Source organism: Geotrypetes seraphini, chromosome 10 (genome assembly GCF_902459505.1).
Source record: "Geotrypetes seraphini chromosome 10, aGeoSer1.1, whole genome shotgun sequence".
Classification (NCBI taxonomy): Eukaryota; Metazoa; Chordata; class Amphibia; order Gymnophiona; family Dermophiidae; genus Geotrypetes; species Geotrypetes seraphini.
Window position 1 is genome coordinate 18,995,557 of NC_047093.1, and position 17,777 is coordinate 19,013,333.

Sequence of the window (17,777 nt, forward strand, 5' to 3'; positions counted from 1 at the left end):
TGTTGCAGTGTTTGCGCGGCCCCAGAAACATTTTTTTCGGCCAATGCAGCTCAGGGAAGCCAAAAGTTTGGACACCCCTGATCTAGTCTAATTAAAATAAAATGATGACCCTGTACTGGCTCCGCTAAAAACTGATTATAATTTTGCATGTTAGCAATTAATGGCAATTAGAAACATTCAGTAAAACAAGCCTTTTGAAATACCCCAAATCAAAATGCTGGTCTGATCAAATCACACACCTATGTCCTGTGAAAATCAGCTTACAGATGAGTTTCACGCACACGTGGCAGGAAAGCAATGAAATGCTATTCCGTAAGATGCACCGTAAGTCAGTGGCGTACCTAGCATATGTGACACTCGGGGCCCATCATTTTTTGATACCCCCCTCCCCCATCTATATCAAAAATATGATTTTTTGTAACAATCCACATATCGCACAACAAGAGTGTACCTAGAAAAAGGCAGCATCTTAAACACTGCAGTGAGCACTAGAACACCAACACATACATTGTAAAACTAAACAAGCCAGATCCCGCAGTCAATGAAAACTGTGTTCTTTTCATACACACAGAACAGAGATACACCCTCGCCCAATATGGAATAATTGCAAACTAAAAATAGAAATATGTAGACAAAAGTTAAACTGAACCGTCAAGAAACCAGACTCTGCGTACAATGTAACACCACAACACCACAAAAATAGTGACACATGTCCCCAAATACTGTACAAAATATAAAGACAGTAGATGTAAATTTGAAAAAACTGATACATAACAATCACCACTTTACAAATTAACAAATAAAAATAAAACAAATAATGAGAAATAAGAAAATACTATTTTATTGGACTAATCCATTTTTCAATTAGCTTTCAGAGACCAAATCTTTCTTCAGAACAATACAATATGCTGCTGTTATGGTATCCTGTCCTGAGGAAAGGGGTTTAGTCCAAAAAATTGCCTTATTTCCATTTCCTATTTATAAACTTTTATCAATACAGTTATAATACTACTTGATTCTAAGTAAAGCAACAAAAAATCTTTCTAACTTTTGTCGTTTCTGCTTTAATCATCTTCTTTGCTCTCTTCTTTCTGTACAGCGTTTGTCCTCTCTCCCTTCCATGCAACATCTGCCCTCTTTGCCCCTTCCACCCAGCTTCTGCCCTCTCTCTCTACCACTTCCATCTACTGCCCACACTCTCTCTGCCCCTTCCATCTACTGTCCACCCTCTCTCTCTTCCATATGGCATCTTCCCTCTTTCTATGTCCCTTTAATAAACTGTATATCTGGGGTCCTTTCTCTCCTTTGCACATGATTCATTTCAGCTTCACCCTCTCTCCATTTTTCTGTCTCCAGCCCTTCCCCTATGCTTTGGCATCTCTCTCTTTCTCTTCTCCTTTCCTTCCTTCCTTCCCACTCCACACCATGGTGTGGTATCTCTATCTCCTTCCCTTCCCTCATGCCATGGCATCTCTACCTCCCCCTCCATGGTCTGGTATCTCCTTTCCTTTTTTACTTTCCCTCTCTCCCATGGACTTGGCATCTCTGGTTCCTCTCCCTTGTCTTCCTTCTCCCTTCTTCCCTCTCTCTCCCTAATTGGGTGCAGCAGCAGCAGCATTTCTCCCCCCCTTCCCCTGTTCAACAGCAGCATTTCTCTCCCCCCCTTCCCTGTGCAGCAGCAGCATTTCTCTCCCCCCTTCCCTGTGCAGCAGCAACATCTCTTCCCTGCCCAGGATATCTGGCCAGTTCCCCTGCTCAAAGCAGTGGGCATCTACACCTCATACGGCGTGCACCCGGGGCGGACTGCCCCCCCCCCCTTGATACGCCACTGCCGTAAGTGGCATAGCATGTAAGTGCAGGGTGATGTTCACACGAGTGTAGGGTTACCGTATTTAATGATGGACAAACCCAGATGCATGGCCCTGCCCCATTCCGCCCCCAGCCCCGCCCTATTCTCCCTTCAGTCCCGCCCCCAAAAAGCCTCATCTCCAGCATGCACGGGTGCGTGTGACATGAACATGCTTGTTGAAGGCCCTCCAGATGTGGCTGGAGCTTGGGGCTTTCTAAAACCTGGACAAACTGCCGGGTTTTGGAAAGTCTGTTCGGGAATCTGGACAGTCCTCTACACAGAGGATATGTCTGGGCTTTCCTGGATGTCTGGTAATCCTACTTGAGTGGAGCATGGGAGGGGTCAGGATGCCACATTTAGGCACTCACAGTTAGGTCAGGTCTATGGCTGGAATAACCACGGCCATCTAAATTTTAAGCCCAGTGATACTAGGTCATTCTTGTATGCTATACTACCACAGTGTTTCCCCCAAAATAAGACCTACCCTGAAAATAGGCCTTAGCAGGATTTTCAGGGTAGGTCTTAATATAAGCCCTACCCCCAAAATAGGCCCTAGTCCCAGGATTCACCGACATTTCCCCTTCCCTCCCTCCCATTCCTTGTGCAGCAGAACCCTTGAGCGAACACCGCCCCCCCCCGAGCACCTGCTCCCGCCACATAGCCTCGAACCCCCATCCTTCCCTCCCTCCCATCCGAACCCTGCCGACCGTGAGCGAGCCCTAGAACATAGCTCCCTAAGCAGCATCAGGCCGGCAGCACTCTAAATGGGCTGCTTCGGCCTTGTATGCCCATGAATTCACTCTGCCGTGTTACTGATGATGGGGAATGTTGGGGGTTCGGCTATAGGGGCGGGTGCTCGGGGGAGGGTTCGCTCAAGGGTTCTGCTGCACAAGGGATGGTAGGGAAGGGGAGCTGGGCAAGGGTCCTGCTGCACGAGGGAGGGGAGGAAAGATGCTGCACATGTGGAGGAGAAAAAGGAAAGAGGAAGAATTGGGGTGAAGGAGAGGAAGGGAAAGATGATCATGTACATACCCCGAAAATAAGACCTAGTGTATTTTTGGGCCTAAAATTAATATGACATTGTCTTATTTTCGGGGAAACTTGGTACTACTTATCATTATACAGTATAGCGCTGTACATTTTGACATTTATAGACGGTTCCTTCTCAGAAGAGTTTACAGTCTAACTTGGACAGACAGACATCACAATATGCTCATATTACCCACCTTAACACCTTCCAATTAAACAAATACCATAAATAGATTGTAACCTACCCTCTCTAACTGAATTCCATATGTATTTTTCATACAGTTCTTCACTGTCAGTTTAATTTCCATCCTATAAGTTCACATAGAATTTTTCTTTTTTCAACCATCTTTATTTTCTCTTCTTTATTAATTTCCAGGTACTTTAGTTAGATTGTGAGCCTTCGGGACAGTAAGGGAATTTTTTAAGTACCTTCTTACTTCTCATTTATAATCTTAATGTATATTTTCTTCAAACCGCTTAGAACCTAACGGATGTAGCGGTATATAAGAAATAAATTAAATTACATTACATTATATTATACCTTGTCTTCAACAACTACATTGACTGCCAGTGGCACTTAGAGTACAATCTATTTGTCATCAGCTTTTGTATGGTACGATTCCAGAGTTTTTCAAGAGTACGATGACCATTTGTCAGCCCAAAAGGTCGTTGCGCTCTGAAAACTCTGCTTTGTTAGAGGCCAATGTTAAGCCGAAATATATAGGCACCAGTGCGATGACCTTTTGTTGTGCTGGGGTGAAATTATGGAGTTCGTTGGCAGGGCAGTTAAGGAAATGTGCCGACAGAGGAACTTACAAAAAAATCCTTAAAACACAATTGTTTGTCAATGCTTTTTTTTTTTTTTTTTTTTAATAGGGTCTGACTTGTCTTGATCGAAGATTCGCTGTGAATTTAAATTCTGATGTTTTGTCTTTTTTTGTACTGTTTTACACGCATGTGGTTATATTGTAAGCTGCCTAGGATTTAGACAGTATAGAAATTTTAAAAATAAATAAATAAAATGTAGCGTTGGGGAATGAATGATGCAGAACCCAAGGTGAATGGAGTTAGGAGTCGAAAGCACTGTCAAAGAGGCGGGCTTTTAACTGGGCCTTGAGTGGGGACCCGGGATGGTCACTCGGGCCCCAATTTGGCCATTTTAGTGGCAACATGGGCTGAGGACTTGCACTGCACGCTAACGGCCCAACAGCTACAGAGGACGCTGAAGAATATTCAGAAGGTGTCTCCTAATATTTTCCACTGGGAACTGCATTTAAAAATTGTTTTGAGACTTTATATCCCGCCAGAACGGGCAGTCCGGATGGGGATTACTACAACTCACTCTTGCCCGAAATGTGCTCAAGATTAGGTAACACATTGACGAAATGGGTTGGGAGCTGGCTTGGAGGTAGGCTCCAAAGGGTGGTGGTGAACGGCACCCCTTCCGAAATGACGGAGGTGATTAGTGGAGTACCACAGGGCTCAGTCTTGGGCCCAATCCTATTCAACATCTTTATAAGAGACTTGGCAGAAGGGCTTCGAGGTAAAATAACATTATTCGCCGATGATGCCAAACTGAGTAATGTAGTGGGCAAATGCACAACAGACGAAGATTCAGTGCCCGACAACATGATGCACGACCTACTCCTACTGGAGCGATGGTCTAGGACATGGCAACTCAACTTCAATGCCAAAAAAATGCAAAGTTATGCACCTGGGCAGCCAGAATCCATGCAAGTCTTATACCCTTAATGGCGAGATCCTAGCAAAAACGGTAGCAGAACGAGACTTGGGGGTAATCGTCAGTGAGGACATGAAGTCTGCCAATCAAGTGGAGCAGGCTTCGTCCAAGGCAAGACAAATCATGGGCTGCATACGAAGGGGTTTCGTCAGTCGTAAGGCGGAAGTCATTATGCCATTGTATAGATCCATGGTGAGGCCCCACCTGGAATACTGTGTGCAATTCTGGAGGCCGCATTATCGCAAGGATGTGCTGAGACTGGAGTCGGTGCAAAGAATGGCCACCCGGATGGTCTCGGGACTCAAGGATCTACCATACGAAAAACGGCTTGACAAATTACAGCTATACTCGCTTGAGGAGCGCAGAGAGAGGGGGGACATGATCGAGACGTTCAAGTATCTTACGGGCCGCATCGAGGCGGAGGAAGATATCTTCTTTTTCAAGGGTCCCACGACAACAAGAGGGCATCCGTTGAAAATCAGGGGCGGGAAACTACGAGGTGACACCAGGAAATTCTTTTTCACTGAAAGAGTGGTTGATCGCTGGAATAGTCTTCCACTACAGGTGATTGAGGCCAGCAGCGTGCCTGATTTTAAGGCCAAATGGGATCGGCACATGGGATCTATTCACAGGGCAAAGGTAGGGGAGGGACATTAAGGTGGGCAGACTAGATGGGCCGTGGGCCCTTATCTGCCGTCTATTTCTATGTTTCTATGTTTAAGCTCACGCTTCATTGGGGCATATGCTTTGGAATTGCCCCAAAATTCAACAGTTCTGGCGACATTTAGGGCACTATATTACGCAGCTTTGGCGGAGGCGGAGGCGTTGGCTCACACAACCGAGAGCCTTATTTGGACATTATAATATAGCTGCGCCCAAACCCAAAGGAATGTCAGCTTTTGTCACTAGAGTGCTATTGATGGGGAAGAAAGCAATTCTTACTAACTGGCTGTCCCGAGATCCACCTTCCTACGCTCAATGGAGAGCGTTGATGATTGTTCATGCGATGCTGGAGCGGAGACTAGTGGGAGATTTAGATCGTGGACCGGGCCGCAAATTCTGTCAGACCTGGGAATGCTTCTGGCAGGACCTCACACCGTATGCTCACAGTAGACTGTTGAATCGTTAGGACTATCTCACATTCTCAGTCTTGGTAGTGGCATTGGACTTTCGGGATGGGGAGGGAAGGGAGGGATGAGAGGGAAGGGGGTGAGCTTGCACTGTTATTCTTTGGATATGTATGCAATTTCTATTTGTATGTTCTGGTAGAAATAATAAAAATCATTTGAACATAACTGGGCCTTGAATTTGGAATTTAAATAATGGAATTTGGCTCTGATCACACAGTATCAGGGTGTCTCAAAAGGTGCCCACTTACGGAATTGCTCCTTAATGGTGATATATGACTCTCCACGCACAGAAAACCATGAAATCAGAGCTGACAGAGTTATGATACTCTCAACTGACGCAGGTCTGCGGTTTGGTGGACTGACTACAGCGAAGAAGCTCAAGAATGTCTGGTTTTTCTTATCGAGGAGGCCAGGCGTCAAGGTCAGAGCGATTGGGATTTTGCGAGACTGCGTGCAACTTATTGCTGCCATGAGAGGCTCTGAGCAGGAATCTGGGCCGGATTGATTCCTAGTGAAAGCCAATATTCTCCACAGACCTCCTAAATGTATGCCCTATTTTCAGCAGAACTTAGGAATTAGAGAATGACACGGTGACAAAATTCATCACCGTCCCCGTCCCTGCGGATAACCGCGGGAAACCATCTTCTAGTCATTCTTTAAGGAGAGAGGGAAAAATCAGAGTATGAATGGCCACAACCACTGACCCGCAAGCTTTGCTTTGAAGAATGCTTGTGTAGAAGGACCAAGGTTGAAATAGACACTAGAAAATGACATGGGATTATTTCCCGTGGTTATCCGCGGGGACGGGAACGGTGATGAATTTTGTCACCATGTCATTCTCTATTAGGAATCTAAGTTGTCAGCTGAAAATTCTTAGGAGCTTAAAAGGTAGACTTATACATGTGGCCTTTCCTTCATTTTACTTGATTTATGAGCTTAATTTATAAATCTCTAAGTTCATAGTAATGTGGAGGGCCCTTTTCAATATGGCTAAACCCGCGTTTAATTTTCCTTTTTAATTTTTTTTTTATTACACCCCCCATTGTACTTACCTTTCTTGTTTACTTTACTATGCTTTTTGTAGTTCTCCCCACTTCCCCCATGTAATGTTTGTGTGTTTGCTGTAGCTAGTAACTGAGACCCTGTTTATAATTGTAAATCGCTTTGAATTATGATATTGCCATACACCCAAAAGTTGAATAAAACTTGAAACTTCTGCAGAACGCACACAAAAAGTAGGTACCCAACATGTCTGTTTTCAAAACCGCAGAACGTCTGTCTTGCTTTTTCGAAAACGGATGTGTTTGCGTTCTGTCTTTTTGGACCATTTTCAAGTTCCCCGAGTTTCTTTATTCTTTGACATACCGTTTATCAAATTGGTACCTACACGGTTTACATTGGATTCAATATGTAAAAAGTTCAATCAAAATAAAAAAAATAAAAGTTACACGAAGCGTAATAACAAATAAAAAGTAATGGCTTAATTAAATAGAATGGAGGGAGCAGACGGACTGACATATTGGAAACAGGATGGGAGGAGGGACATGCTAAGGTAATAAATACATCAATTTGAAAGAAAAAAAAAGGGGGGGGGGAAGATACATAATGTAGGCAAAATTCATCTAGGACAGTGTCTCTGGTGTGCCCCAAAGAGATGTGAAGTAAGAAGTGGAGCTGTCCAATAAAACTGGCCTCAATTACCTGTAGTGGAAGACTATTCCAGCGATCAGCCACCCTTTCGGTGAAGAAACATTTTCTGGTGTCACCATGAAATTTCCCACTCCGTTGAAACTCAGGGGTGGGAAATTTCATGGTGACACCAGAAAATATTTCTTCACCGAAAGGGTGGTTGATCGCTGGAATAGTCTTCCACTACAGGTCATTGAGGCCAGCAGCGTGCCAGATTTTAAGAAAAAATTTAATTGGCACGTGGGATCTCTTCGCGGAAGGAGTTAGGGGGTGGGCCATTGGTGTGGGCAGACTAGATGGGCCGTGGCCCTTTTCTGCCGTCAGTTTCTATGTTTCTAACTTAATCTTTCTTAGAGAATCCTTTATTCATCCAAAAAAAAACCTCAATGACTCGATGTTCTTAGGTTCCAATTACTGAAGTCTCTGTCAAAGCCCACTCCAGCCCATCATCCCAGCCGTCAAAGCCCTCCCCAGCCCATCCTCAACCAAACGGCCATATACAGACACAGACCATGCAAGTCTGCCCAGCACCGACCCCAGTTCTTCATTATTCACCATTATTTTCCGATTCTAGATCCTCTGTGTTCATCTCACGCTTTTTTATTTTTATTTTTAACTCTGTCACCGTTTTACTCTCCACCACCTTTCTCTGGAGCGCATTCCAGGCATCCACCACCCTCTCCGTAAAGAATAATTTCCTTACATTGCTCTTGAGTCTCCCACCCCTGAACCTCAAATTATGTCCTCTGGTTTTACCATTTTCCTTTCTCTGGAAAATATTTTCTTCTACGTTAATACCTTTCAAGTATTTGAATGTCTGAATCATATCTCTCCTGTCATCCTTTTCCTAGGGTACACATATTCAGGGCTTCCAGTCTCTCTTCATACGTCTTTTGTCATAAACCTCCTAAAGGTGGTGGGGTCTTCTGATGTAAAACTTAAAGGTGATGCGGTCTAGAAACGGATTTTATGGTATTCAGGTGGTGGAGACTAAACGTGGCGTCGCTTTAAAGCCAACGTTTCACGGATCACTACCGCTTCTTCAGGGCTTCCTGACACCCCTCTTCTTCACACTATTATGCCTTTTGCTTATGCAATTTCTTCTGCGGTAGTGATCCGTGAAACGTTAGCTTTAAAGTGACGCCACGTTTAGACTTCAATACTTATAAGAGCATTGCTACATTAGCGATTTTTGCCCCACGCTGAAACTTATTAGCCTAGCGGCAAGAGCAAAGTCTGTACGGATGTTTCTTGGAGCCAATGATGTGGGTGGAGGAGGTTTGAGCACGTTTGCTCAGCCTAAAATAGACCTGAGGCTTTTTCTTCTGTTTAAGACATTACTCTTAGTTAAAAGAGTGGAGCACTTTTGTTGCTGTGTATGATATACAATTCTCCACAACACTATTGTAGATTGAGTAATACAATGTTTCTATAACCATAAAGTTCTATGACATCACAATGCAGGGTAAAGAGCCTTAGCCAATAGGGAGAGGAGGAGATTGTGGATGCTGCGGATGGGCCATTTGACCTTTATCTGCCATCATGTTTCTATAACCATAAAGCTCTATGACCTCACAATGCAGGTGTAAGGAGCCTTAGCCTATAGGAAGAGGAGATGCAAATGTTAAGAGCCTTAGCCAATAGGGAGAGGAGGAGATCGTGGATGCTGCGGATGGGCCATTTGGCCTTTATCTGCCATCATGTTTCTATAACCATAAAGCTCTATGACCTCACAATGCAGGTGTAAGGAGCCTTAGCCTATAGGAAGAGGAGATGCAAATGTTAAGAGCCTTAGCCAATAGGGAGAGGAGGAGATCGTGGATGCTGCGGATGGGCCATTTGGCCTTTATCTGCCATCATGTTTCTATGCTATGTCAGAATATAGATATTCCAAAGGTTTGCCCGAGAACCTTAGAAAGAAACCAACCAAGAGGCAGATGGATCACACGGTTCAAAGAGTGGCAACTTAATGACCAAACCAGCTGTGCCCACACGCTAAAGAGCGTGAATAATTTAAGACCTGGTATTTAGCGGTCCCTCATTGTGGGCAGCCGCTTCCGTGACAACTGTTTAAGAACATCTTCAGTTAAGTCGGCTTTTTGATTTTGGGAGTTGTTTGGGGGGAGGTTCTCAGAGTGGCTCCTTCATTGACCTCATCTGTGTTCACTGGTCTGGTGATTTATTTTTTTCACTTTAAATTTTGATTTATTGCACACAAGGAGGTACCCTATGATGGTGTGGGGGCAGGGACTTGTTGGTCTCTGTCTCGTGTTGTAAAGTGCTGGAGAATTTCTCCCCTCGCTGCTCTGTCACACTGAGGGTACCCCCAACACTAAATTCTATTATATCTTTAAATTATTCACGCTCTTTAGCGTGTGGGCACAGCTGGTTTGGTCATTAAGTTGCCACTCTTTGAACCTTGTGGTCCATCTGCCTCTTGGTTGGTTTCTTTCTATGTTATGTCAGCATTTTTAGTAGACTGGCCACACAGACATCCCAGCAGAGCAGTGGGGAAACCCTAGGGGGCACTGCAGTGAACCTCACATAAAAAGTCCTAGGCACACATCTCACCATAGCGCCCTTATATCTTTATCTATTTATTTAAAAAATGTATATACCGCCTAAATCTAAGCGTTTTTTGTTTTTTAACCCCAAACCATACATATAATAAAACAGATATCTACACAGACAGTATCTATCCACTTGTAGCATTTTGCAAAGTTACTAACTGTAACATTTTATTGTCTGCCTCCAACATATTACACCTAGGCGTCAACAAAAAGCTGTGTTTTTAATAATCTTTTCACATTTACACGATCAATACAGAGTCTCCGGTTCCCAGGTAAAGCGTTGCACAATTTCACACCAGCAATCGAAAACATTTTAGCCTCCGTCGCAACATAATGCACTCCTAGTTCCCTGGTTGCTGTGAGCTTCATTCCTCCCTCTGACCTCAACACCTTTCCTGGTTGAGAGATCTCCCATAGAGTTTGAAAACATACAGGGGGGCTAAATCTGTACAAAACCTGATGTACCGTAGACATTGCTTTATATTGCACTCTTTGATTTAGAGCAGGGGTGTCCAACCTTTTGGCTTCCCTGGGCCGCATCGGCCGAAAAAAAAAAATTTCTGGGGCCGCACAAACACGCAAATGCTGATGCAAGACAGAGGAGGGAGCCGGCAAGACTGTAAACACCCGGGGGCAGCAGAGGAAAACACTGCATCGCCCTCGACCAGGGCCGCAGAAAATACTTCACGGGGCCGCAGGTTGGACACCCCTGATTTAGAGGAAGTCAGTGTGATTGTATTGTATGATGAGCTCTCCAAAACCCACTGTACCCAACTATACACCACACCAGTAGCCCTTCTGCCTGCAGGCGACATCTATATGTGGGTACAGTAGGATTAGGATGGGGCTCGGAAGGCTCACATGTTCCACTACAAGGGTTAGTGATTAGAGTGGATTATGGGCCTGAGACTAGGGTTACCAGATTTTCCAAACAGAATGTCCAGACCCATGGCCCCGCCTCCAGGCCCGCCCCATTCCAGACAGCCATGATCTATTGTCGTTGAGAGGGGGTGGAGTCATTGAGCTGAAAGGATTTTATCAAATAGGTGTGTTTTCAGTCTTTTTAGAAGGTGTGGTAGTTCTGTTCTCCTGTTCATTGGAAGAGCGTTTCAGGTTCTAGCTGCGACGTACATGAAAAGGATGTTGAATGTTCTCTTATGGTTCACTCCCTTGGATGAGGGGATGATCAGTTGGTAGGTATTGTTGATCCTGGTTGAGGTGAAGATGGAGTTGGAGAACAGGTGGATTATCTGCTGAGGTGAGTTGATATTTAAGTGCTTGGTGTACAATGCAAGAGATTTTAAACATGACTTACGAGAGACATTTTTAAAAAGCATGAAAAAATTGCATGTGGAATATTATATGTAATGTAATGTAATTTATTTCTTATATACCGCTACATCCGTTAGGTTCTAAGCGGTTTGAAGAAAATATACATTAAGATTATAAATGAGAAGTAAGAAGGTACTTAAAAAATTCCCTTACTGTCCCGAAGACTCACAATCTAACTAAAGTACCTGGAAATTAATAAAGAAGAGAAAATAAAGATAGTTGAAAAAAGAAAAATTCTATGTGAACTTATAGGATGGAAATTAAACTGACAGTGAAGAACTGTATGAAAAATATACTGTTTAAGTTAATTTAGGAGGATTAAAGCTTTAGCAAAATTGTTAGAGCTCATGTCCCTGAACATTTTAATCCTCTCCCTTGTTATTTAAAGCATAGATTACTGCAACGCCCTCCTCAAAGGCATAACAAAACAGGAAATAAGAAGACTCCAAATAGTACAAAATACAGCAGTAAAAATTATATTTAATGCAAAAAAATATGACCATGTTACTCCTCTTCTACATAAAGCTCATTGGTTACCAATAGAACAGAGGATCACCTATAAGATTCTTCTACTAACTTTTAAAACCAGAGTAAATAACCAGCCAGAATTTATTAATAACTTACTTGTCCCATATAACCAAACTAGGACCTTAAGATCTACAGCTCACAACCTTCTTATCATCCCCTCATTGAAACATATCAGCACAATGAGGACTACAATTTTCTCCGTTAGCGCCCCCTCTCTTTGGAACAGAATCCCAAATTGTTACGCAAATAAACAACTCTTGCCAATTTTAAGGTAAAGTTAAAGACATTTCTCTTCCTTGATGCTTTTGCAACTTAAACGGTCCTTTTAAGGACGTCTTAGATTCAAGAAAGGTTTTACCTTCACTTCCCCATCCCTTCGTCATTCTTTCCCTTATGTGTTCTCTTTCTCTCTATCGATTGTAGTTCTAACCCTTCTTTCCTTTTGTTCCCGTTCTTCAATGTCTTTAAATATTGTCATTTCCCCTGGTCTGTTTCTGTTTAAATTGTGTTTTATTTGGTGCATTGAAACTTGATTTCCTTATAGTATTTCATATAGTGCCACTGAAGTCTCTTCCTCCTTGTACTGGGTTTGTTAAATAGTGGTGAAAATCTAGACTTATTAGTTAGTTGGTGTGTTCCCTAAAATATGTTGCCTTTATACAACACAAGCTACAAGTGCCTCATTTAAAAGAATCTCATGGGATTTGTCCATCAGTTAATAAAGGTCCCCTTTTATCAAGTTGCGATAGAGGTTTTTTCTTACCGTGGGCCGGCAAGGAAATGAATGAGCGTTGGAGCATTTACCTCGCCGACCCACTGTAAGAACCTCTACCCTGGTTTGATAAAAGTGACCCAAAGAGAGTACCAGCTGTACTTACATGTGATGGAATACAGAGTGTTTTTTAATGCTAATTTTGACATTTTCCCTAATACCCTGTTTCCCCGAAAATAAGACCTATCCTGAAAATAAAGATGATCCTAATATAAGCCCTACCCCCAAAATAAGTCCTAGTTAAGATCAACCCCTGAAGCCTCATCCCCCCCTCCCAAATGTCCGTGACTCCATCCCTGACACTAGTGCTGCCTGATTTGCTGAAAAAAATGGACTCATCGATTCAGCAACCCCCCACCCCTGCTGCTTTAGGAGGCCTCGGAGCGGAGGTATGGCAGTTTCACGGTGGGAGGTTTGGCGGATGGGAGGGAGGGATAGAAAGATTTTGCACAAGGGGATGGGTGAGAGGGGAGGAAAGATGCTGTGTATGGGGGATGGGGAGAAAGAAAAGAGGAAGAAATGGGGTGGAGGAGAGGGAGAGACGATTGTTGTACATGAAGAAAGTAAGACATCCCCCGAAAATAAGCTCTAATGCATTTTTTGGACCCAAAATTAATATAAGACACTGTCTTATTTTGGGGGAAACATGGTATAAGGTTGGTACCGAAATGTGATTGTCGGAACTGAACTTTTGAGGAATTTTGGTAAAGATCCAGCAGATTTGGGGGGGGGATCTTCAATAATCTAATCTAATCTTTAGTCTTATATACCGGGTCATTCCCCTGAGGGACTCGAACTAGTTAACAAAACTTAATCTTAAGAAACATTAATGAACAATAATAGGAGAGGAAAAATCAGTAAATATCAACATCAGCTAGAAAGTTCTTTCAGTTATCAGTTAGATATTTCTTAAACAGATATGTTTTCAAGGTTTTTCTAAAGCAAGTCAACGAAGAAAGAGTTCTAATATCTGAAGGAAGATCATTCCAAATTTTCACCATAGTAAATACGAAAGAGTGTGAGAGCCTACCTAAAGTTTGAATCCCTCTAATAGAAGGGAATATTAATTTAAATTTATGTATATTCCTAGTACACCAAAGACGATAAGAATTAAAAGAAAGAGGACATAGTGGGGGAAAAAATCCCATATAAACTCTTAAAAACAACATTCGCACACTTAAACTGAACCCTCCAATATATTGGAAGCCAATGCAATGCCCTCAAAAATGGAGTAACATGATCGTATTTGTTTTTACCAAAAATCATTTTGGCCGTCATATTCTGAATATACTGTAATCTCTTCAAGTTACATTTACTTAAACCAATATAAAGGGAATTGGCATAGTCCAGATAAGCCAATATTATAGCCTGGACCAATATAGCAAAGTGATGTTGATGAAAAAAACAATGAACCCTCCTTAGCATCCGTAAACTAAAAAAACCATTTTTAAAAATATGTTATTAATTTGGTTTGTCATAGAAAGGGTGGAATCCAAAACAAATCAGATAAGTCTCTCTGATATTTCTAAGAATATTGAATAATATCTTGAATGTTATTAATTGGGAATGGGTCCTCTTCTATCTTCCAGAGTCTTGCAATCAATGTTCTTCGTTATGTGGAATGCAATATGGACCCCATTTCGCATGTGGAAAGCGAAGCTAAAACAAGACTCCACCTGCTGGAATTGTTTGAAAGAGTCTGGAACTCTTGATCACATGCTTTTTCATTGCACTATAGTTCACTCCTTCTGGATTCGTATTTGGGACACTATAAAATCTATTACTAAATGTTCAGAAGAGATTTCCATGGACATTGTAATTCTTCGTTCTCAACACCCTTGTTTCGCACAAACAAACTGCCCACCTAAACTCATTGATGCCATGTTTGTAACAGCTCTTATGCATATTCTGAAAAATTGGAAATCATCCTCGCTACTTGACTACACCTTTTGGTGGAACTCTCTGAGCATGTATCACAAATTTGAATCTTATGCATATGAGAAAAACATGATTTCTCGACTCTCCACAAACATGGTGCGAAATAAATCACCTTGGTCATTCTTAGATTCATTTGTTCATTCTAACCAGTAGACACTTCTGCCTCTCTATCTATCTATCTCTCTCTTTTTCTTTTTCTCCCTCTCTCTTATTTCACTCTCCCTGCTTTTCTGCCTTTCATATATCTTCTATTAGCAGTTACACATACCCTGGATTCTTTTTATTAATCTGGTTGTATGTAAATGATTGTAGATATGGACTTTTTCTACACCACTGTATCTTATTCAGATTTTGTGTGTTTGAACTGCTTTCTGTAAATTTCTTATAATATTCAATAAAAACTAATGAACTAAAAAAAAAAAAAAAAAAATTGGGAATGGGTCTTGATGAATGAAATCTGAGAGATTTTGGGACAGCATCTTTCTACATTAATCTCATTTTTTAAAATTCTCTGCTGATGGTGTAATTTTTTCAGATATTTTGAATTACCGTATTTTCACGCAGATAACGCGCACCCGTGTAAAACGCGCACACGGGTATAGCGCGCAGAAACCACGATTTTATGTACAAAAACTTTTGTATACCGCGCTCACGGGTATACCGTGCATGCAGCCCGACTGTCCTTTCGCCCGCCCCGACTCTCCTCTGGCCACCCCGACTCTCCTTTCGCCCTCCCCGACTCTCCGTGCGCTGTCCCGACTATCCGTTCACCCTCCCTGACTTTCCGTGCACTGCCCCGCCTCTCCGTGCGCTGTCCTGACTCTCCGTTCACCCTCCCTGACTTTCCGTGCACTGCCTCAGGCCGCGCCCCCAGGTGGGACCTAAGGCTCCAGGGCCTATTCTGATTGGCCCACGCGCCTTAGGCCCCACCAGTAGGCGGAGCTTTGGGACGGATGGGCCAATCCGGCCTCATTCCGTCGTTGGCTGCCTGCCGGACAGGCGGGTTTGGCTCCCGTCTGTCCGGCCAACTACCAAAGGTACAGGGAAGGGGGGTGGGGGGGTCGTGGGGGTCGGCCAGGGGGGTCGCGGGTCGGCTGGGGGGGCGGTCGGAGGTTCTTGGGGGGGGCGGTCGTTGGAGGGAGGGGGGTTTGCGTCGAGGGCAGGAGGGCCTGGGATCCCTCCAGCCCGTAATGTAGTGCGGTGTGGGGGTAGGGGGTCGCCGTGGCCAGGAGGGTTTGGGCTCCCTCCTGGCCCGATATTGTCGGGGAGTTGGGGAGTCGGCCGGGCAAGAGGGCTTGGGCTCCCTCTTGCTCCGATCGTGGATGCGGGTGGGAGCGCGTGCGAGCGGTCGTTCGGGGTGGGGGTGCGAGCGGTCCTGCTGGGGGGGGTGAATCGGGCGTCGGGCGGGGTGGGAACTATGTAAAAAAATTTTTGTATACCGCGCTCACGCGTATAACGCGCGAGGGGTATGCGCGGTAGGTAAAAACGCGTATAACGCGCGCGTTATATGCGTGAAAATACGGTACCCCCTACCTCTTTTTACAAAGCCGCACAAGCTAAATGCTGAGCCACACATAGGAAAAGAGCTGCTCGGCAGTGTGGCTTTGTGAAAGGGACTGCTGGATAAGTCCTATGAGATTCTTATGGATACTCAAAGGAGGACTAGTTTTCTGTCTCATTTTGATGCTCTTTATACTGTAAAGTAAGCATAAAATAGACATGTTTTCTAAGCCGATGTAACTTAAGAACATAAGAATTGCATATTGGGACAGACCGAAGGTCCATCAAGCCCAGGATTCTGTTTTCAACAGTGGCCAACCCAGATCCCAAATACCTAGCGAGATCCCAAGCAGAAAAACAGATTTGATGCTGCTTATCCTAGGAATAAACAGAGGATTTCCCCAAGCCATCTCAATGATGGCCTAAGGACTTCTCTACTACTAAAAACTCCACTGGCTGCCCTTGGAAGCACGAGTGCAGTTCAAGTTTGCCTGTCTCTGCTTCAAATCCATTCTTGGCTTGGCCCCCATATACTTGGTTCCCCATTTTATCCTAGATTGTTCATCCAGACCCACACGCAGAGTCCATCTGTTTAACCATCCAACTCTAAAGGCCTGCCGTTACAAAAGATACCTGAACAGAACACTTGCCTTCGAAGCAGGTCAACTAAATTATTGGCTGGGCAATATTATCTCGCGCTCCTCATCCTACCTAAATTTCAGAAAATTATTAAAAACAAACCTATTTAACCGATTTGTATCTTAAGACCTCTTATGCCCAACTTCTTGTTTCCCAAGATCTCTTATGCCTTCCTTTGTATCCTGCTCTCCTATATATATTGTACCTGTATCCTGCTTACCTATATCTATATTTGCTGATTGTACCTATTCGATGATTGTCCAGCCTTTCTTTGTCGTAAACCACCTCGAACTACTACGGCTTTGGCGGTATATAAGAATAAAATTATTATTATTATTATTATTTTAGGAAATTATCCAAGCCTTTTTTTTTTTTTTTTAACCCCGCTAAGCTAACTGATTCCACCACATTCTCTGGCAATGAATTCCAGAATTTAATTACATGTTGTGTGAAGAAATATGTTCTCCAGTTTGTTTTAAATCTACTACTTAGTAGCTTCATCGCTTATCCCCTTATCCTAGTACTTTTTGAAAGAGTGAACAAGCAATTCACATCTACTCTTTCCACTCCACTCAGTATTTTATAGATCTCAATCATATGCCCTGTTATAAAAAAATTACCCCTTATTATTTACCTTATCATGTCCAGGCTGAAGAACAAATTGTTATAGTGCAGGTAGAATCTAAAGGCGTATTTGGAACATGACAAGTAAAAGGATGAGACAAAATAAATGGAATTTACCTGGCAGGCATAGGGTGGCACCACCACAGACCAACCGACTTATGACACAGGGAAACTCTAGAAGATATGGAGATATAGGTTATGAAATGGCAGAGCGTTTGCCAAGAAAGTTCACAAGTACAACCTCTCCCCAAACTAATGATTTCATTAACCTGTTTAGGTCAACCATGTCTGCAGGGGTGTGACAGTCAATTATATAAGTTTCCATAAGACATTACATTGGTGTCTCCTATACTTTCCTTGCTAGTATTTCCCATGTGCCTTCATCATCATCACCATTTAATGTTCCTATTACTCCTCTATATCCCTATGCCCCCTT

At 43.2% G+C, this 17,777-nt stretch overlaps 1 protein-coding gene across 1 annotated transcript in view; it reads right to left on the reverse strand.

Annotated features, from left to right (window-relative positions):
- The window catches only part of LOC117367897 (platelet endothelial cell adhesion molecule-like), a 130,229-nt gene that overhangs the window by 102,086 nt on the left and 10,366 nt on the right, over positions 1 to 17,777 (reverse strand). Inside the window, exon 3 of the mRNA XM_033960975.1 lies at positions 17,459 to 17,515. Within this exon, the coding sequence (XP_033816866.1) occupies positions 17,459 to 17,515 (57 nt within the window). The remainder of the gene's footprint in view (positions 1 to 17,458; positions 17,516 to 17,777) is intronic.